General features: G+C 40.3%; 1 protein-coding gene across 1 annotated transcript in view; it reads left to right on the top strand.

Annotated features, from left to right (window-relative positions):
* Positions 1 to 2,378: 2,378 nt before the first annotated feature.
* LOC120561103 (iron-regulated protein FrpC-like) overlaps positions 2,379 to 22,500 on the top strand; it is a 20,873-nt gene continuing 751 nt past the window's right edge. The window contains exons 1-8 of the mRNA XM_039804056.1: positions 2,379 to 2,476; positions 5,724 to 5,797; positions 7,910 to 8,063; positions 14,198 to 14,245; positions 15,148 to 15,235; positions 15,582 to 16,634; positions 20,154 to 21,246; positions 22,374 to 22,500. The exon at positions 22,374 to 22,500 is cut by the window's right edge and continues 751 nt beyond it. Of these exons, the coding sequence (XP_039659990.1) occupies positions 5,728 to 5,797; positions 7,910 to 8,063; positions 14,198 to 14,245; positions 15,148 to 15,235; positions 15,582 to 16,634; positions 20,154 to 21,246; positions 22,374 to 22,500 (2,633 nt within the window). The 5' untranslated portion in view covers positions 2,379 to 2,476; positions 5,724 to 5,727. The remainder of the gene's footprint in view (positions 2,477 to 5,723; positions 5,798 to 7,909; positions 8,064 to 14,197; positions 14,246 to 15,147; positions 15,236 to 15,581; positions 16,635 to 20,153; positions 21,247 to 22,373) is intronic.

Genomic DNA, 22,500 nt, shown 5'->3' with positions numbered 1-22,500 from the left:
TCTGAGGTTATGTACACAGCTATAAAAAAAGTGAAAAACACAATATCTTTACAACAGTAAAACTGCGTTCTTACTGTTTTTCAGAAAGTAATGGAGGTGAAAGCAATGAATTTGTATTTAGAGATGATGCAGACATCCAATGTGATGAAGAAAACTTGCCACATGATGCTGGAGAGAGGCAGGATTAGTCACACTATTCTTTGGTACTGTTATGTACCTTTAGTTTTTTTCCCCAGTAATTTCATAAATTACTAGAGACAAAATACTATATTGAAGAACATTTTCATTCCTTCTTGTTTACCTCACATAAAAATTGGTGTAGTATACAATCTATATCTTTTCCTTAAATAAACTATTGAGTAGTGTGAAGTCACTCAAACTGTAAAGATGAGAAAGTTTGTAATTTCTGTATTGGTGTTTGATGCTAGTGTTTTTACCCTCAGTGTGTTCTGAGGGACAGTGTGTGTTATCTCAGTGAGGCTTGTGCATAGTGTTCGGCTGCACTGAGCCTGTTTTGCAGTTGATGTGAACTGTTTAGCTCAGGTGACTGTTGTTGTGCAGACTGTAGTTTGAGTTTTGCACATGTTTTCCAGTTGTGCCCACTGTCGTTTAGCAATGGGAAAAAACTGTAAAATGTACAAAAACAGAAATCTTGAGAGAATCGTGAATTTATTCCAGAAAATTCAACATATTATTTATGACAAAAACATGTTCTATTGCTATGAAAAATACACTAAAAAGATGAAAAATAAAAGTAAAACACATGGCTTGTTTAAAGTTAGGACATTTTTTAGGACATTAGTACTAAAGAAGGTAAAATAATAGTTATAAAGCTGCAACTAACGCTCGTTTTCTGTATCGATTATTAACCAAAAAGTCAGAAAACGCCAAAAAAAAGTCTTTTCAGTTTCTCAAAGTGGTTTCTCAAGATGTCTTTGTTCAAATGTCTTCTTCTGTCTAGAAACTAAAATCAATAATCAGTTTAATATGACACAAAACAGAAAAGAAGCAGAGGATGAAAACAACATTATATGAGTTATTTTTTAGGTTTCAATTAATTGTTTCTGTCGATCGACTAACTCTTTGCTGCTCTACTTACCAGAGTATAAGTATGTATATATATATATATATATATATATACACACACTTATACTCTATAATATAGTATACGTATGTGTGTATATGTATGTATATATATATATATATATACACACACACACATACTTATACTATATTATAGAGTATAAGTACGATTGTTTTCATCGTTCCATCTATAAAATGTCAGAAAATAGTGAAAAATGTTGCTGATGTTAATGTCTGTGTGTGTCTCTATGTGTGTGTATCTCTGTCTCTGTGTGTGTGTATCTGTGTGTGTGTGTGTGTGTCTGTCTGCCTCTGTCTCTGTGTGTGTGTCTCTGTGTGTCTCTGTCTGCCTGTGTGTGTGTGTGTCTCTGTGTGTGTCTCTGTGCGTGTGTGTGTCTGCCTGCCTCTGTGTGTGTCTGCCTCTGTGTGTGTGTGTCTGCCTTTGTATGTGTGTGTGTGTGTGTGTGTGTCTGCCTGCCTCTGTGTGTGTGTGTGTCTGCCTCTGTGTGTGTGTCTGTGTGTGTGTGTGTGTGTGTGTGGGTGTGTTTTTGTGTGTTGTGTGTGTGTGTGTGTGTGTGTGTGTGTGTGTGTGTGTGTGTGTGTGTAAAAATAAGATTCAGTTTAAAAAAAAAAAATCTGATACCAAACAGAGAGTGGAGGAAACCTCCATATCTGAGAGGCTGAGAACAGCTTCCTGTTACATCACGTAGACTGATCGATTATCAACAGCTGGCGTAGATTTCTCTGTCGATCGACCAATCGTTGCAGCTTTAAAAAAGCCCCCCCCCCCAAAAAAACTAGAAAAAAATTAATTAACACATGCAACAGTTTACAAAAGTTCAAAGAGTAACCCACCCACGAGCCGAACGTTAAAATACAGAGAGAGGAAATCAAAGAGGGAGACATGTCCGCCGAGGTTTAAAGAACCGGCACTGCTGGTTGGGTCCATAGTCTCTGGGGGGGGGGGTCTGTGTGTGTGTGTGTCTATGTGTGTATGTTAAACTAAAAGGATCTTACTCTTTAACTAAGAGGTCTATCTCTGTAGGGATCCATCCCATAATGTTGTCAGACACCTAGATTAATAATCTGAGTTTGTCAGCGGCAACAACAGAACTTTTAGTGGATGAAAACATTCATCGCTAAACATTTGTCCTGTAGGGTTAAATTGCAGTTTGGCTCTTTCCTTGTGTGTTTATTTGTTGTTGCAGCCTCAGTTTGACGTGAGTTACGGTAAAACATGATTACACAGAACGAATGCAGGAGCCAAGCAAATAAGAGTTTGAGACAGAGAATAAACAAAGCCAAAGTGCAGTTTCTCTGATATATCTTATAAAAAGGAAAATCTATCTTTGTCCAGTCAGTGCTTCTCTGTCTGCGCTTTAACCAGGAGAAGGTAAGCTGTTAGAAAGATGGATTGCTTTTATGTGTTTTATATACAGTTAAGGCCAAAAGTTTGGACACACCTTCTCATTCAATGTGTTTTCTTTATTTTCATGACTATTTACATTGTAGATTCTCACTGAAGGCATCAAAACTATGAATGAACACATATGGAATGATGTACTTAACAAAAAAGTGTGAAATAACTGAAAACATGTCTTATATTTTAGATTCCTCAAAGTAGCCACCCTTTGCTTTTTTGATAACTCTGCGAACCCTTGGTGTTCTCTCAATGAGCTTCATGAGGTAGTCACCTGAAATGGTTTTACCTTCACAGGTGTGCTTTGTCAGGGTTAATTAGTGGAAGTTTTTCCCTTATTAATAAAAAAGCAAAGGGTGGCTACTTTGAAGAATCTAAAATATAAGACATGTTTTCAGTTATTTCACACTTTTTTGTTAAGTACATAATTCCACATGTGTCCATTCATAGTTTTGATGCCTTCAGTGAGAATCTACAATGTAAATAGTCATGAAAATAAAAAGGAAACGCATTGAATGAGAAGGTGTGTCCAAACTTTTGGCCTGTACTGTACAAGTTTAAATACTCTGCCAACCAGTGTTGGGCAAGTTACTTCCAAAATGTAATACATTAAAGATTACTAGTTACTGTCATCTGAGAGTAATTAGTTAGATTACAATATTACTGTCTCTGAATCAGGCACGGCACCAGGATTCCAGTTTTGGATGGGCCAGACCAATTTTGGGTGGGCCTTAAATTAAAAACGTTATCAAATCCCTGTTTAACCTAATACAAATGACTGGCTAATATACTGTTATATTATATATATTATATGTGCTTACATAATAAAGATTGTAATAGCTTGATGTTATTTATATGTTGTTGCATTCTAAAAAGTTTCGGTGCAAAGGACGGACCTATCCGCGATCGCTCTTCTTGGTTCTGACCAGGCACGGCGTTACCTGGTACCTAAACAACGACTGTTGCAACCTTGTCCTTTACTGGAAATGATTTTCACAATCTCAGATCACTGGGAGCTAGCCTAGAATACCTACAAGCTACATCCGATTCAAACCTCACTGTCTGCTGAACTTGCGCAGAAACATAAAAATAGACATGACCAGTTTTTTTAAATTGTTTTTGAAAACTAAACATTTAGACAATTTTAGTACAAATTATGAGATTATTTGCCGATTTTTAATAATTCTTCAACAAATTATAATATATGAATTAATTAATGTTTTTTGAGGAAATGTTTTGGGTGGGCCTGTTGAAAGTGGGTGGGCCTAGGCCCGTCAGGCCCACCCATAATGCCGTGCCTGCTCTGAATTGTAATGCTTTACACTACTTCTGCATTACTTTTAAATTACTTTCACCAAAATAACAGTAGAAGTTTGACTTGGCAGGTAGCTTGTGAATTTCACCACCGGATCAATAAAGACTCCTTTTTGTCCACTTTAATACATCATAGATTATTCATTATATTTTTTATAATTAATATGAATATGCAAAGTAACTAAAGCTATAAAAATAGAGAAGTAAAACGTACAATAGGCAAGTAGGAGAAAATGCAAATACTGGTACTCAATTAAAAGTACCTTACAGTTGTATTGAAATACGGCATAGTTACTTTTCACGGCTGATAAAATTTAATATTACGTGTAGCGAGCTTCAACATTAATTCCAGACATGTTTATATCTGTCAGCAGCTCGGACACACTGCTGTCCACACTGACGTACCGTCAGCTGTTGGGACACAGATGTTGTCCGTACCGTCTCTGGTTCTGGCTCTGACCAGGGGAACAGTGATGGGACAGCTCGCTTCAACGCAGCGTAATAACTCCTGAAAATAATGTCTATTTCGCAAATGTATCTGTCTCTGCATTCACCTCAACCATTGAATACAGCAACAGGAAATAATACTCACAGCTTTTTTTTTCCTGTGAAGAAATGTTTTGGGGAATTCTTAAAAAAAGCTAAACACCACTAGACTAGACAAGTCGATATGTACCCTTCTCATCTCCGTGCGTGCTGTAAGGCTGTCTGACGGCTCCAGCGGCATCAGGCCAGCACAGATAACTGGTTCCAGTAATCCTACTGCTCTGAATAAGTGACAAAATAACGCCAACATGTTCCTATTTACATGTTGTGATTTATAGAGTCACAGCGTGTACAAAAAATAACGTAACATGAGACACAGCCATCTTCTAACTGTAAACAAACCGGGAACTATATTCTCAGTCGGAAGAATATAGTACTTGGGCGGAGTGATATGCTCGCAGCAAGCCTGTCTGAGAATATAGTTCCCGGTTTGTTTACGGTTAGAAGACGTCTGTGTCTCATGTTACGTTGTTTTATGTACACGCTGTGACTCTATAAATCACAACATGTAAACAGGAACATGTTGGCGTTATTTTGTCACTTTTGTCACAATTCGGAGCAGTAGGCTAGTTGGAACCAGTTACCTGCAGGATCTGTGCTAGGCTAAGCTAATGCTGGAGCCGTCAGACAGCGTTACAGCACGCACTGAGATGAGAAGGATATGTATCGACTTGTCTAACTCTGGGGGTTACGGTGAATAAGCTAAATTCCCAATAAGTTGGCGTGTTCCTTTAAAATGTGTCGTAACTCACTGAGATTGTAACGGGTGTAATATTACAGGCTCAGATTATTATTCTAAGTGTCTGACAACATTATGGAAAGGATCCCTACAGAGATAGACCTTTTTGTTAAAGAGTAAGATCCTTTTAGTTTAACATGAAACAGCCCCGAAATCACCATCACCAAACCCACCAGACTCCATGTAAATAATCAGGACTTTTAGCGTGTATAGAGCCAGCATATTTCCACCAGACTCCATGTAAATAATCAGGACTTTTAGCGTGTATAGAGCCAGCATATCTCCACCAGACTCCATGTAAATAATCAGGACTTTTAGCGTGTATAGAGCCAGCATATCTCCACCAGACTCCATGTAAATAATCAGGACTTTTAGTGTGTATAGAGCCAGCATATCTCCACCAGACTCCATGTAAATAATCAGGACTTTTAGTGTGTATAGAGCCAGCATGTAATGACGTCTGAAGACAAACAAGTGAAATCTGAAGTAGATTACGCCCTCGGACGTTTAAAAAACTGTATCTATATTTACTTTTCATCTCTAATCTTCATTCATGATGCATTGCTATATCGCTGATGTTTATTCCTGTATTTGTCGCTTTGTGTTTGTGCTTTTTCATAGGGCAATGGCAGATTGGAAGAAGAATTGGAGGCTCCTGATCCTCTTCAGCCTCCTCAGCCTCACTGAACTATTCGGTGAGAAATATTTTACTTTTTAACAACCTCGAGTTCAAGCTTTGACTTTTTGATATTAATGAACGCCCGTTGCATTCAAGCCATTGCCAAATGAGTTGCTAATTAAGACTATCAGCTCCACATAACTCTCTCTGGATTTCTCAGTATCTGACCCGTTCTCACTCCGAACTCGTAAAATACGGATGCTTGGGCAGTGTCTCTCAGCATCAGATACAACGCAATCTACGCGGTGCTTTAAGAGTAGTATGTAAAGAATACAACGGTAGAGAGTAGTATGTAGAGAGATTAGACACTATGTTTCTGTTAACCCTTTCCTTGACTGGGTTACAGGTGCATAGCATCGGCGACAGACACACAGGATATTAAACCTGTTTCAAGCCCTTTGAACCTGTAATTGCTTGTCCTCTGTCACTATCAGACAAGTTCAGCAAAGTCTCACTTGAAGCACTAAAACTCATTTTTAAACATAGTTTTTTAATATAATTTTTATGGGGGCTGAGATGAAATTTAGAAAAAGGTCTAAAATCGCCCATGATGCCAATGCTTCACTTGTGGTAGGCAATGCTTAACTAACAGTGTTGGGCAAGTTACTTCCAAAATGTAATACATTATAGATTACTAGTTACTGTCATTTGAGAGTAATTCGTTATATTCCAATATTATTGTATGTGAATTGTAATGCTTTACACTACTTTTGCATTACTTTTGAGTTACTTACACCAAAATAACAGCAGAAGTTTGACTTGACAGGTAGCTTGTGAATTTCACCACCAGATCAATAAAGTCTCCTCTTTAATCACTTTAATACATCACAGATTATTCATAATATTTTGTATAATTAATATGAATATGCAAAGTAACTAAAGCTAGAAAAATAGAGAAGTAAAACATACAATAGGCAAGTAGGGTATAGTATTACCGAAATTTAATTAGTATTGCGTTATATTACTGTGTTACAGCAAAAAGGAATACATTACTGTAATTGCATTACTTTTGTAACGCGTTACTCCCAACACTGTTAACTAATCATTCATTCATGATTAACCACTCAGTATGATGCATAATACAGTAAAAAATCATTAGTGCTGAATCACAGTTAATCAGTAACTACCCATTAACTAACCAGTCGCTCCTCATTTGTTCCTCAGTAACTATCTACATTTTTGTGTACCTTATTGTAAAGTGTTACTGTTACAGCTCTTAAGAGACAACTCACATACAGAGACTCAAATCTGTGTGGTAATTGTTTATATCAGCGCTTCTCAAAGTCCGGACCAAACGGCAAATAAATCCAGACCCAACCAATACATACCTCAGGTTATGAGTACAATACCTTATTTTTATTTAACCTTAATTTATCCAGGTAAGTTAATTGAGGACAATTTCTCATTTGCAACAACGACCTGTCACATTCACACATTTTCACATTCATACCTGGAAGCTGCCCAGTACAACCACAGTCTGATCTGATCACATTCATACCTGGAAGCTGCCCAGTACCACCACAGTCTGATCTGATCACGTTCATACTGGAAGCTGCCCAGTACCACCACAGTCTGACCTGATCACATTCATACCTGGAAGCTGCCCAGTACCACCACAGTCTGATCTGATCACATTCATACTGGAAGCTGCCCAGTACCACCACAGTCTGACCTGATCACATTCATACCTGGAAGCTGCCCAGTACCACCATAGTCTGATCTCATCACATTCAAATGTTACCTTAACTACTGTAACTGTTGTACCTAAATCGAATCAACCTGAATATATGTTGCTTGAAGGTTAAAAGTGAGTTGAATAAATGTTATTTTGTTATTGCCAATCGATCTGGATCTCTGAGCTGGAATAAAAATCAGATGCAAGCCTTTGAGTGAAACGTTTGAGAACTTTTAGATCACCAGAAGTACTTTTCCTGAAAAAACAGAAATCTCTCTGTATGTTTCCGTTGTCAAACTGTCCCTTCTCTTCGGGAAACAACAACAAACTTTGAGCTAGCAAGCTGAGCTGGCTATGCGAGAGTAGAGCGTTAAAGACGGAGACACAGACAGAAGACAGAAGTGATTTTTTTACAGGTTTGAATACTTGTATTTTGTTTTGTTTGTTCCCCAGAGGTGAGAGATGAAGAGTGGAAGGAGCTCAGCCCGGATATCGCTGCACTACACCAGCTCAGAGGACTGTCTGAACACATGTTTCATGAAAATATCAGGAACCCACCGAACCACAGGTCTCTTGTTATGGATTTGTTCCTTGTTCCTCTCCATAGGTACACAAATATTAAACACAAAAGCACAGAGAACACAGAGATGGTTAAAGTGATATATTGCAAAAGTTTATGTAATTAATTACGTTCAGACTACAGTCAAAAGTGGCCCAAATCTATAAACTTCAGAAGTAGTGTAAACACTCCAATAAGATTTACATCACTTCCATATGTGGTCCTGAATCAGACCCAGGTCTGATATTTTCAATGCGGCCGCAGTGTGAACAACCAAGGCGGATTTGATGCAACTTTCACATTAATCTACATTGAAGTTTGTCACAATTATGCGCCGGCGGGAGTTAGACACAGACAGTAGAGTGAGGTGTTAGACCTAATTAGTGTATGTTCATTAATGTTACATTACACAAACATTTTGAAATAACAGTGAATATGCTGACTTCCTCCATAACCTCCCTAACTTTAGTGCAACAGCGTGTTGCGTCTGATGTCATTGTTATTGCCACATTTTAAAAAGGTCATTTGAACAGCCAAACAAAAAATCAGATCTGAGCAAAAAAATCAAAATTAAGCATTAAGACTATAAGTTCAGTTTTCCAAGGCAGCTCCCACAGACCAGTTGCAGTGTGCACAATGATTTTTTTACATATCTAGACACAAATAACTGTTTTCTGATTGGAATACAGCCAAAAACAAATCTCTTCTTATCCTATTAAAATGATTCTTTACAATACTCTATTATCATTGGACAACAGTCTTCAAGCAAAAACCACTTCATCCTATGACGAAACAGTTTCTTCCCACCGTATGCATGAGGCACAGTACAGGCCAAAAGTTTGGACACACCTTCTCATTCAATGCGTTTCCTTTTTATTTTCATGACTATTTACATTGTAGATTCTCACTGAAAGCATCAAAACTATGAATGAACACATATGGAATTATGTACTTAACAAAAAAGTGTGAAATAACTGAAAATAACTTATATTTTAGATTCTTCAAAGTAGCCACCCTTTGCTTTTTTTGATAGCGATGCAAACCCTTGGTGTTCTCTCAATGAGCTTCATGAGGTAGTCACCTGAAATGGTTTTCACTTCACAGGTGTGCTTTGTCAGGGTTAATTAGTGGAAGTTTTCCCTTATTAATAAAAAAAGCATTGAAAGAGAAGGTGTGTCCAAACTTTTGGCCTGTACCGTATATAGTGTCACTTGTACTAACTGGAATGTGCGGTCCTGTTACAGGAAGCGCTAAATAATGAGCCCCCCCCTTGTGAAAAGCGCAATATAAATTCAATTTATTATTATTATTAACTGAAGGAGACTATAGTATGCAGCAACACAAAGACACAGAAGACACAGAGCATACAGAAAATGAACACAGAGTATATAGGAAATGTAAAATTATAATTAATACAACTCAAAGAATAATAATTTCTTTTACAGTTGTTTTTTACTTGATCTTGATAAATGTCTCCTGAGGCTGTGTTCACACTTTTTTGACAAGAAAAAGTTGACTAGGGCGATTTTTGGTTCCAAAAACGCCTTTGTTCCTATAACAACAGCTACTGCTTCAGTATCCTAGAGCGCTATGGGGAGCGGTGCTAACATGAGATAAAACAACGTGGTGGAGCGAGCTAGAGAAAGAACAGACAAAGAGAGAGAGAGGTGCTAACGTTAGATAAAACAAAGTGGTGGAGCGAGCTAGAGAAAGAACAGAGAAAGAGAGAGAGAGGTGCTAACGTTAGATAAAACAAAGTGGTGGAGCGAGCTAGAGAAAGAACAGACAAAGAGAGAGAGAGGTGCTAACGTTAGATAAAACAAAGTGGTGGAGCGAGCTAGAGAAAGAACAGCGAAAGAGAGAGAGAGGTGCTAACGTTAGATAAAACAAAGTGGTGGAGCGAGCTAGAGAAAGAACAGCGAAAGAGAGAGAGAGGTGCTAACGTTAGATAAAACAAAGTGGTGGAGCGAGCTAGAGAAAGAACAGCGAAAGAGAGAGAGAGGTGCTAACGTTAGATAAAACAAAGTGGTGGAGCGAGCTAGAGAAAGAACAGAGAAAGAGAGAGAGAGGTGCTAACGTTAGATAAAACAAAGTGGTGGAGCGAGCTAGAGAAAGAACAGACAAAGAGAGAGAGAGGTGCTAACGTTATATAAAACAAAGTAGTGGAGCGAGCTAGAGAAAGAACAGAGAGAGAGAGAGAGAGAGAGAGAGAGAGAGAGAGAGAGGGTGCTAACGTTAGATAAAACAAAGTGGTGGAGCGAGCTAGAGAAAGAACAGACAAAGAGAGAGAGAGGTGCTAACGTTATATAAAACAAAGTAGTGGAGCGAGCTAGAGAAAGAACAGAGAGAGAGAGAGAGAGAGAGAGAGAGAGAGAGAGAGAGAGGTGCTAACGTTAGATAAAACAAAGTGAGTTCCCTGTACACGGAGCACCCAGTCATATCATATAACTCGCTGCGCTCTCGACTTTTTTTCTTGTTGTTATGGATTTCCAGAGAAACCAGACCCATGTGACGCGTTCATCCAATCAGCTACCGGTTTTCATTTTTTGGGCAACAATACAGATTAGCACCGCCTGCTGTTATGGAGACGTATTACGTCTCATCTCTTCGGTGTGTTCTGAGGAACTTTTTGCACCAACACGGTCAGTCCGACTGGCTTTACTGCCGACGGTTGGCCATCTGGTTGGTGTGTAACCGCCTTAATGGGAACAATAATCTTTGAAATCAGTCCAGTATTTTGACGTAAATGCTGTAACCAGCAGCTGTGAACCGAGCTGCAACAACCCTACAGAACAAATGTTCAGCGTCATTTTGCGTCCTTTAGGGATACATCTTCACTTCTATGTTATGTTTTAAAAACGTATACCTTTTGTTAGGTTTCTGCCAGCAGCCTGTTGCACCAGCTGTGTGTAAGTTCTATCTTAAGTTCAGTTGTAAAGCCCACACTAAACGATACTTTGAAACTAGATAGTTTGATGATGTTGTGTTGATGTTTGGTTGCACCATGGAGACGTAAGTTCATCATAGTTTCACTGGTGTAAAGTCCACACTAACCATTATTTTGTTGCAGAAAATGACGTTTTCATTTTCCATGGCCAATCAGTGAAAAGCACTATTCTTGATGATGTGTTTTATTAATATTACTATATTATTATTACCGTGTTATCTCCCTTGCCAATTGTCTTTAAACACTTATTGTTAGCTCTGCTGTAGCGAAGAAGCTAATAGTTAAGAATAAGACAAACGTTAGTTATATGATTGTGATAATAACAATAACATTGCAAACTAACGCTAACAAGTACAATAACAACGTGACAATTGAGGGTGAAATGTCAACTACAACATGGGGTAGCAAATAAAGTTATGGGCAGATTAATGGTTAATTGTGCCGTTATAATAACAAACACATAATGATAGCCTACACTCGCAAACTTTTATGATTAACATTAGTAGCTGTTAGTTAAGGTTATCTTACCCAAGTCTGCTGCCAGCAGATCGTTCATCCTCTGTAGCTCCACTCATGAAAAATAAAAGCAGGAGTGTAAATGAAAATCATCGTAGATATCCAAGGGATGGAATCCCTCATCCTCCATGTTATCCCACCTTTCAAAATGATGCGCCATGCCAAATAATCTTACGGAGGACTTAACATCTACTAAGTGCTTGGTGTAAGATTTAAGTTGTAACGTATGCCTAAACTTTAGACCTGTTTCAGCTGGTGCAACCCTCAAATTGTTAGTAGCACGTGAACTTCGACCTATGTTACAACTTACGCTCAAATTAGTCTACGTATGAACTTACGCACGCCCGCCGATAGGGGGGGACAAACGGGTCTGTTGTCCCGGGCCCACAGTAGGGGGGGGCCCAGAACTGGGGGCCCAGAACTGGGCCCTCATTAAATTATGGAATAATTGAAAAACATTTTTTTAATAAGGCCTAATTGTGGAAAAAAATATGTAATATTTGAGTTACATAAAAGCTTTTATTGTTTTTTCTTCCTAATTGTCCTTGAAATAGTGGTCAAGAACCCCCACCCCCAACCCAAAAATGGTTTGGCCATTTATCAAAAGTTGATGTTGTTTTCAGTAGATTTAGAAGTTCAGTATGCTCAAAATGTCCGGTCAGCACAAGTCCGATGCTCAGAAAAGGAAGGAAAAGAGAAGAAGAAAATAGAGGCCTTAGAGATTTTCCAAACAAATATTTAAAAAAAAAAGGTGGAGCTGGAACTGTCAACGTAGAGCAAGGCAAGAAACAGCGCAGCCAACGTTTACGAGCCATGTAACGACGTAACAGGCCAGCTCTCATGTTAACGTCCATTAGCTTGTATAAAAGCCTGAGACAACACGTTCTCTTTTACAGAAAGAGTTGAGTTTGGTAGCTCCGTCAGAGAGGATGAGACAGAGAGGAGAGAGATCCAGCTGCTGTCAGGTGACAGAGAGAGTGATGCGGGAGGGGCCCGCTGCCTCGCAACGGAGGGACAGAGTCAGGCTACCGGTGAGAGAGAAGAGAGAGAGATAGAGAGAGAGAGAGAGAGAGAGACAGACAGAGAGAGAGAGAGAGAGAGAGAGAGAGAGAGAGAGAGAGAGATGCGGGAGGGGCCCGCTGCCCTGTCGGAGAGTCTGAGCAGGATGGATCAGAGACTGATCACATTAATTTCAGTGAGAGATGTGAGGAGAGGAGAGGAAGATCAGATTAGAGGAAGATCAGATTAGAGGAAGATCAGAGGAGAGGAAGAGCATAGCAGAGGAAGAGCATAGGAGAGGAGCAGGAGAGGAAGAGGAGAGGAGAGGACCAGGAGAGGAAGAGCAGAGGAGAGGTACAGGAGATGAACAGGAGAGGAGAGGAACAGGAGAGGAAGAGCAGGGGAGAGGAAGAGATCTGGGCGTGGGGGGCCCATCTAAGCTTATCTCGTCCCGGGCCCAGGCAAGACTGTCAGCTGGCCTGAACTTACGCATAGCTGGTGCAACCCAGTGCAATTGTCAACACTACTGCGGTGTTTCCGAGCCTCTAAAACTGAGTAATTTGGAAACACTGCTGTGCCCATTTTGGTTTCAAAACTCTGAGGTTGCTTTGTAGTCTGGACGGACAGAAACGAAGATATTTAGAAACAAGGACACACGTCAGTCAATCTTATCGGTTAGGTAGCATACAGACCTTTCAGTAACAATTCCACCTCGTCCTCGCTCCAAGATAATCAATCCCTGCTCTGAGTTTTCACCGTTGTTCTTTCTCCAAAGTAGTTTCTGTACTTCAAATTCTACAACAACAGAGTAATGTCAGACAATCTGCTTCCTGTTTACACCGACATGTGATTAGAGCTGAAATCAGGCCTTAAAAGTTCGGCCCGACAGAATCCGGCCTGAGCCTGACAAGTACATTTTGATTGATAGCTTTTTAAAAGCCCAAACCCGTTTACAGCCCGACATTATTCAAATGTGCACACGCACACATCATTTCTTTTGCCTTTTGTCAAGAATGAGTCATTTAAAAATGTTTTAACGTAATTTATTCATGACTATCGTAGGCTATGGGCCACTTGGAAGTTGGAACAAAGAAATAAAAGAAGTCCTCCAGTGGCCAGCCTCCGTTTCACCTCCTCAGCATCCATTTTAATCGAAACGCATCACCTGACTGCTCATTTACCTCGTAAGCCCGGCCCGAGTCCGTGTAAAATTATAGAAATTAAGCCCGTCGGGTTCGGGCAAAGATCTTCAGCTCTACATGTGATATGGGTTGTCAGACATGTTGATATGGACGGAGATTAGTTCTGCTACTGGAGGTAAAACTGTTGTGGAAGGAAATCATATTTGTCTTAAAATGCAGCTTAAAAATGAAAATGTAGCAAGACAAGCAAGCTTTATTTGTTGTAAGCATTTTAGCAACATGGTAATTCAAAGTGCTTTACATAAAACATTAAAGAGCAGTTTAGATGTAGTCTGAATTTTTGCCGCTGAAGGCTCAGATTATTAATGTCTGACGACTTTATGGAACATTGTTTTGGTTCTGCTTCCATCAGCCAACATATACCTAATAAGCTAATGTCAGCCTGGGGTTTATATCTGCCAGGCCGAGTAATCGATTAGGCTCTGATGACTTGGTTAAACATCTTATTGTTTTAGTGTGTTTTATTTTTGTTAATTAATGTGAACTGAAAAGCTAACAATGACTGTATTTCTTCTTAGGGACACAACCGTGCTTGGGACCAGAGATGTGTTGAAATCTGTTAGCAGGTAAGAACTCTCTCTCTCTCTGTTCTTTCTGAAGCTCGCTACTTTGTTTTATCTAACTAGTCTATGTTTGAACTTACGCATAGCTGGTGCAACCCAATGCAGGTGTCAACAAGGTATTTAGTGCAGTTCTGGTGGGAATATGTTTAAAATCAAACTCTGATGAAGACCTAACCATTGCGCTGAAACCACTGAAAGGATAACCCTGACCAAAGGTCGGTTTTAGACATACGGGGAGTGAGACTGCGTTGAAAAAAGACAATTGGCATCTTTTTTTTTTTTTAGCTGCCAGCGTCTGTTTTACATTTTAATCCTAGTGTGGGGAAAACCGTGTTTTCAAAAAACTCATGAACGCTTTTTTTTAACCCCACCGCCGACTATTTTCCTGCAGGGCGTCTTTTCTAAAAAAAACGCCCTACGTCAGGTGCTTTCTTGAAAGCCAACAAATGACAAGCGGAGTAGCCAGACCTCCATACTTCCATAACAATGGAAAAAAAACAGTGCACAGCGAATTATATGATATGACCGGGTGCTTCCTGTACAGGAAACTCACTTAGTTTTATCTAACGTTAGCACCTTTCTCTCTCTCTCTCTCGCTGTTCTTTCTCTAGCTCGCTCCACCACATTGTTTTATCTAACGTTAGCACCGCTCCAAATAGCGCTCTAGGATACTGTAGCAGTAGCTGTTGTTACAGCAAGAAAAGACGCTCTCGGCTGCTTTTTGGAACCAAGATGCTGCCACCTAGTCAACTTTTTCTTGTCAAAAAAGACACCAAGTTTTAACATAGCCTCAGTCTGCACTGGAGTTGGAGCATTATGAATCCATTCTGCAGAGTAAAGGAAGATAAACGGTAAACTCTTTGTCCCAAGTAATCCTTCCTCCTGCACTGTTTATCTGCTTTTAGGGAGGACATTGACCAAAACCCGATGACTTTGCTGGCTGATCTTCAGGAGAATGACAATTTCACATCTTTTGTCATTCAGAAGGAACAGGTTAGTGGATTTTAAAATGAAATGAAAAGCTGCGCTGACTTTAGAAGGACTGAACTAAATTTTACTGCAACCCAAATCAGTGCAACGGAGCATTCCCAGAAGTGGAACGTTGTGTATATAGGCTACACCAGCCTTAAATAAAAATCAGATGCAGACCTTTGAGTAGCTAATAAGTTTGAGAACCCCTGCCGTGAAGGGTTAAATGGGGAAATAGGAAGTTACCCTTTGAGACAACTATATTGGACTTTCTTGAGTTAAACGTTTATGCCCTCCAATTTATGATTTACACAATTATTTTAACCGGATTTTCTGCTGTTTCATATGTTTTTTTCCACCTATTGTCCAGGATTTTGAAGGCTTCTTGGCAGCAATTGATAAACAGAAGACACAAAATTTGCTGCTGAGTGCTTCGGAGATCTCGCACAGCTACAGCCAAAAACTTCTGGTCATGACCGACAAAGAAAAGTCATCAAATGACAGAGTCCAACAGGAATACAGCATGGATCCTCATTACTCAGTTATAGTCAGCAATGAATGCCTGTTAAATGTCTCGTGTGTACCAGAAGCAGACAGCTACACCCTGGTGAGAATATTTGGGAGTGTTTCAGAAGATGGCCAAACTGTGTCTGGCCTTTCTGGCTCTTCACTCGCAGAGCTGATGTTGAAACCATCACTGGAAACTGCGCCTGTGTTCTCTCTCGATGGAAACACAACCAAAGACTTCCAACATAACTTAATTCGAGTTTTTACGGCCCGTGGCATCAGAGCAGTCCTAGAAACAACCCAGGAGAATCACCAGACTTACCAGGTCATGAACCAACTTAGAGAAGTTTCTGGATACCAAATTCCACAAAGACCAGTTGATCACAGCACCCAGTACGACCACCAGCAGATCCTCATCCTGGAAGATGACCCTGTTGTCAGAAAAGCTGCTACGTATCTGTTTGAGAAGCATCCAACGGTTTCCTCTGTCTACGTTCTTGATAACAACCAAAGACCAGTACTGATCCGAGGTGACTCCATGCCTCTGACAGAGGACAGCCGGCTGGTGCTGGTCGGCCACGGCAGGAAAGACAACTCGGGAGAAATGAGACTGGGAGGATACGAAGTGCAAGATGTCTCCAAAATCATTCAACAAACCTCCAGGGATTCCAATAAAATTAAAACAATAAGTGTGGTGGCCTGTGACGTTGGATCAGATAATGCATTCATTGAAACGCTGCTGAAGGATCTCCATGAGACCGCCGGCATCAAGACAGAGCTGCACATCAGAGACGCTGTGCTCCAGGTCAGCCACACAGGAGAGAAAATCACCCTGGAGATCACTAAGGATGGAGAGCAATGGAGAAATAAAGATGACAGCAAGAAAGTGGTCGCAACACTCGACAGGAACGGAGATGTAATTATTAGAAATGAGCCCGGCAGTAAAGGAAAGGAAATCTTTACCGCTGAAAGAAACTTTCTAGGTCTAGAAGAAAGTTATCTGTTCTACAGAGAGATCTGGCCAGATCAGCCAAAGAGATTTATTAACCAGAATGTGTATGATAACTTGAATGCTAATGAACGTAATGCTTGTAATCAACTTGAAGCTCTGTCCTGGGGATTGTTTCACAGCGAAAAAATACCCGCTCCAGAAAAAATGAAGATTGAAAACTTGGAAGACTATTATTTATTAAACAGAAAAAAAACAGAACGGGATGAGCTGACAGGGGAGGTAGTGGAGATTACGGATGAAACAGAACTAAATCGTATTCTTTCCAAATGTTATGAGATTAAATCAGGAGAAGATATCAGGAATGTAATCCGTCACTATGCAAAGAACGGAGAAGATGAGGTCACATACCTGAAAGTCAATGACTGGATATTAGAGGTTAATCCTATAAATCTGTATGTCGCTCCAGTCGGAAAAAAGTTTGACAAAAATGAAAGAGTAAATGAACAAAATTTAAGAAATGTTAAGAAATGTATTGAAGATCAGATAGGAAAAGAAAAATACTCTGACATACGAGAAGGAATTAAACAAGGAATGGACCAGAATGAGAAAGACCCAATAGGAAAATACGCTGAATATGTGGAAAGTATTTTTCTTGAAGAGCCCACAACACCTCGCCTGCTGCTCCCCGCTGAGGCCTGGTGCACCACATATTTCACTGCATCAGTTATATCTGAATCTGCTAGAAACTTCCGGACATTTCCTCTGATTCTCATGGCCCTGGATATGACGAAAAGAGGAGACAACAATATCAAAGAGAAAGGACTGAACTTTCTTTGGGAAGAACATTCAATGGCAAGAGGAGGTTCTTGGATAGACCCAAACAGGCGTGGATTTAGTGGCTCAGCTGACTATGAACGTTCTAGCAAATTAAAAAAGAAAAATAAATTACAAAAAGATCTTAAAAATCTTTTAACAAGTGAAAAAGAATTGTACGAATCGTGGCCCTACAGTTCTTTGACTCAAAATGTAGAAAAAAAGATATTCAATATCGCGAAGGATTACAAGATAACTGACCTTGATGCAGTTCAGGATTATGAAACGTTCATAAATACAGTAGGTAAGAGCAACTATCTACCGTCCGGCCCATTAGGAGGCTACAATGATGGCCGTGTAACATCCCAAGACTTAAAATCTGCCTCCGAGTTGGAAAAGTCCTTCAAACTTGAATCGTATTACTCCAGGCAGAGCGTATTAACCGCTGAACAAATCCACAGTCAGTTAAAGGCAAAATATGGTGAAAGTCTGGCAGGGTTGCAGGTCCAGGAGGGCAGCGCCAGAATGGAAAACGAAGAGTTTGTGTGTCATCTGTTAAACGGTGCTGACGCTAAACCTGTTGAGTTTAGGGCTAAGTTATCTCCGGAGAGTCAACGCTACTATGAAACAATGTCAGAGAGCATTGAAACAGCAGTTCATGAAATGGAAAATCATGGTTCAATCTCCTCCCATCAAGGCAGCAAGTACGTAGAGCACACTGGGCATGCTGTTGGGACGCTGGGCCTCATGCTGGGGCTGAAAGGAGCTGTTCGTGCTTTTGAACAGGGTGACATTAAAGATGGCGTGGTGGGGTCTCTACAAACGGCTCATGGAGTGACAGCTATGACAACGTCTGTTATTGCAAAACAAGTTCTGTCCTCAGAGACAAGAATGGCCAAAGCTGTAACATCAGTCATGAAAAGCCCTGCAATGAAGGGTTTTACGTCAGTTATACCAATAGTGGGAATTGGATTCGGGATATACAATCTTGAACAAGATTTGGAGAGAGGTGATGCGCAGGGATACATTGATGCTGCCTTAGATGGTAGTATAGTTGGTTTAGATGTTATTGAAACTGCTGTGCCTGTACTGGCCCCGTTTATAGCGCCTATAAACCTGGCTTTATCTGTAGTCCGGATGGGCATTGATGAAATTTATATGGGCATACAGAATGAGCTAAACAACCTCCCGAAAGATGCTGGAGTTCTGGAGAAACTGGGGGCCGTTTCTTTAGGCTTTCTGAAGGGGATTAGGCATTTTGACATTAGTGTGGCGAGTTTCTTTTACGATTGGCATTACGATGAAATTGAGCAGGGACACAGACTTGTTGCACAGATATCAGACTATAACAAATATTACAAAGTTACAAAGCAACAGGATGGAACGAGCGCCGTTGATTTTAGTGGTGGTGACTCTTCTTGGAACGGAGGAGGAGTTCACTTCTGCCTCGCTGACCAGGGTCCGTCTGAACTCTGCATGGACTATTTTGTGTCTAGTGATGAGAGTTTTGGGAAAAAGTGTTGGCAGATTGATACACAGGGAAGCAAAGATATTATTCTTGGCCTGGGAGAGTCACATCAGTTAGAGTACACGACACTAGAGAAGAAAATACTCATGTTCATACCAGCCGGCTCTGTGACGGTGGTTTCAGGTTATAAAGCTGTACCCGAGTCAAGGTTTGGGGAATACAAAGGAAATAGAGATTCTAATCGTTTTTTTGCAATTCAGAAAGCAGAGGATGAACATGTGATTGAAGTCATGTTAAGTTACTATTACAGGCTTTATGGTGAACCAGGTGATGACATATTCTTCCTCGGTCCACAGAGAAGTTACGTTGAAGGATGCGGAGGAAAAGACACGTACATTATTCCTAGAAATGGAGGAAAAACAACCATTAACAACTACGATCCTTCCAAAGCACTAGACACTCTTCATTTCAGTGTTAATTACAGTGATATTTCTGTGTCTAAATCTGGAAATGATGTTGTGTTAATGTATGAGGGAAGTCACACTGTGACCATAGAAGGATGGTTTTTAGGGGAACCGTATCGTCACATGAACATGATGTCTGGAGACGGAGTCTTGTTTGAGATTTCCTCCGTCGTGGTTACTTCTGTTCAGCTGGTGGCCAGAGGGATTAACAAGATGTTTAGCTCTAGTGGTGAGAATGTGGATGCATCCGAGCCACTTTTAAGCACAGTTACAAACATCTTTGGTTCTCAGTATAACGATGCGCTCATTGGAAATGGAGAGAATAATCTCATAGATGGAGGAGGAGGTTATGATTGGTTGATAGGCCGTGAAGGAGAAGACATGTACATAGTGAAAGTCAGAAAACAGTCGTTAGTGTGGATTCAAAATTACTCCAAAGACAATAAAACAGACCTGGTCATAATAGAAGCAAACCTTCACACTTTTGGAGTGCTAGTAGCGGGTGATCACGTTTTTCTGAACGCTTTCCATGACAACACGCCCGTCAGGGTGATTTTAGATAATTGGTTCAGATCAGCAGCAGACAGACATTTGCTTGTTGTAACAAAGGATTTGATCACTTTCACAATCTCAGATAACAGGGCCGACTGCCTGGACAGAGACCCGTTCACCAAGTGTATTAAAAGTAGCAGCATCGACTACAGCAGCTCACCATCTCCTCTGCTGGTTGACTTTCAGGAGGACGAGGCTTTTAGCAGCGTGACGGAGGTTCGCGGGTCAAAGTTCAACGATGACATCAGAGGGAACAAAGAACACAACGTTATTGTCCCAGGAGGAGGAGATGATTTCATCCAGGGTAGAGGAGGAGAGGACTGGTACGTTATCACGCCGGGCCAAGGAGTAAAAACCATCAACAATCAATCTCCAGATCTAGCCTTGGATATTCTCTTTCTGAAACATAACATGTACATAAAGTGTTCTTGTGAAGGGCAGAGCATCATCATTTTGGTAGACGGTAGAAAAGATGTTATTTTACAGAACTGGTTTGATTCAAAGTTTCATCAGCATCTGCAGATTAAAACCAGTGATGGAATAACAGCTGGACTGATGACCAACCGCAGCAGCTGTGATGAGGATGATTTGATGTTCCCCATAACTGTTGATTATAGAAATCAGAAACCTGAACCACTTCTTCTGCCCATAACACAGGAAACTAAATACAAGTCTTTCAGAGATGGAAGATGCTTATTCTGCCTTCAAGGCAAAGTGATAGTGATGAGTTATCAGTATTCAGTAAAAGAAATGTACGGTTCCTCAGGTTTCGACGTCATGGTTGGAAACAGCAATGATAATCTGCTTGATCCATACACTGGAGGTGCCTTAATGTTTGGAGGTGAAGGAAAAGACATTTACGTAATCAAACAAGGATATGGAAACCACTTAATTATCGATAACTTTGCAGAAGATCAGAGTATTGATACTGTGTTGGTTGACATGGATTATCTTCATGGCAGTCAAGTCTCACTGTACTCATCAAAAGAAGATTTGGAAGTGACGATCACATCAAAAGGGGAACAATTCAAATTCACTCTGCTCAACTACACCACTAGTTCCAAATATCAGCACTTAGAATTTCAGAGTTCTGACGGAGTGAATTTTAAATTAAAATCACTAAACTCAACCAGAAATGTCCCTTTCTTTCAAATTGAAGCATTCAAAGTGACTCTGAAACAGCTGCAGGTTGACTGCCGCTTGGATCTCAACTCTCAGAGGAATCTGTCAAAGGTCCACACGGTGCAAGGCTGTCCCTCCCAGTCCAATGACATACTAGGTAAGTAGTACAGATGTCAATCTTCCTCTATAATGCCATTCAAATGTCACTTTATTATAATTTATTTAATTCAAAAAGTATTCAGCCTATTTTTAAAGCTATACTGTGTTGTTTCTGCCCACATGAGGAATTCCATATAATGTCAACAACACCATCGGTGCATCCACATGATGCAAACCGTCGGTGATCCCCCCCTCTCCTTACCCCTCCTCCATGCAGTTTTTTGTAGTATTTAACCTGTCAAATCAATGAGGACATGGAGGACTACAAAACAAGATGGACTCTTCAGAAGAGTTATTTACTTGTAGTTTTTATGCAACAGAAATGCGGTCCGTCAATCAGTTTACTTTTGTGGTTTACATTCCTTCTGCTGAACGTGTTGGTCTTTTCTTAGTCAATCACTGACTTTAACATTTCATCGCTTCTTGGGTTGTTCAGCTTTCACCTGTTGCAGCAGTTCTCTTTGTCTCCAAAGCTGAACGCTGCTATTTCCTTTCTCAGTGGTGACATAAAACGCATCACTCGAGCTGCTTCACATGAAAGCAAAAAATTTCAAACATATTCATACTGAGAAATACAGAGAGTTTTGTGGAGCAGAGAGGCTTAATTAGCTTTGTATCAACTAATTTGGCAATGGCTTGATTGTAACGGAAGTTCATTAATATAAAATAGTCTTGCACTAGAGGGACTTCAAACATTAGCCTCAAGGGGGCACCTGCGTCATGGCATTGCGTTTCTAGCACGCCGCTTTGTCTACAATCATTTTTAACGTTGAGCAAACACAAATCAACAGAGAACCCTGTAATGAAACAATATCTAACAAGTGTAGGGAAGCGGCTCTATTGTAAAGGCTAACAGCGCTCAGTTAGCAAGAACGAGCTAATTCATGATAAGATAAGCATTTTGACTCAGTGGAAAAACGCTGCAGACTGGAGAGTTGCTATGAGCTGTTAATCATCTTGGCGAGAATCTTTGGTCTGAAATGTGCTTTAGTTGTTTTTATATTCTCTTTAATGAATGTTTTTCATTGTTTTTAACTGCTCTTTAATGATTTATGTAAAACACTTTAAATCGCCTTGTTGCTGTAATGTGCTGTGGACATAAAGCTGCCTTGCCTCTTGCCTTAGGTAACGATCAAGACAACGCTCTGATTGGTGGGTGGAAGGATGACGCCTTGGAAGGAGGCGCCGGAGATGACACGCTGATCGGAGGGAACGGAGACGACCTCCTGATTGGTGGCTTGGGAGATGACAC

The sequence above is a fragment of the Perca fluviatilis genome, chromosome 6 (genome assembly GCF_010015445.1).
Source record: "Perca fluviatilis chromosome 6, GENO_Pfluv_1.0, whole genome shotgun sequence".
NCBI classification, from domain to species: domain Eukaryota; kingdom Metazoa; phylum Chordata; class Actinopteri; order Perciformes; family Percidae; genus Perca; species Perca fluviatilis.
This window is presented reverse-complemented; position numbering and strand designations above follow the sequence as displayed.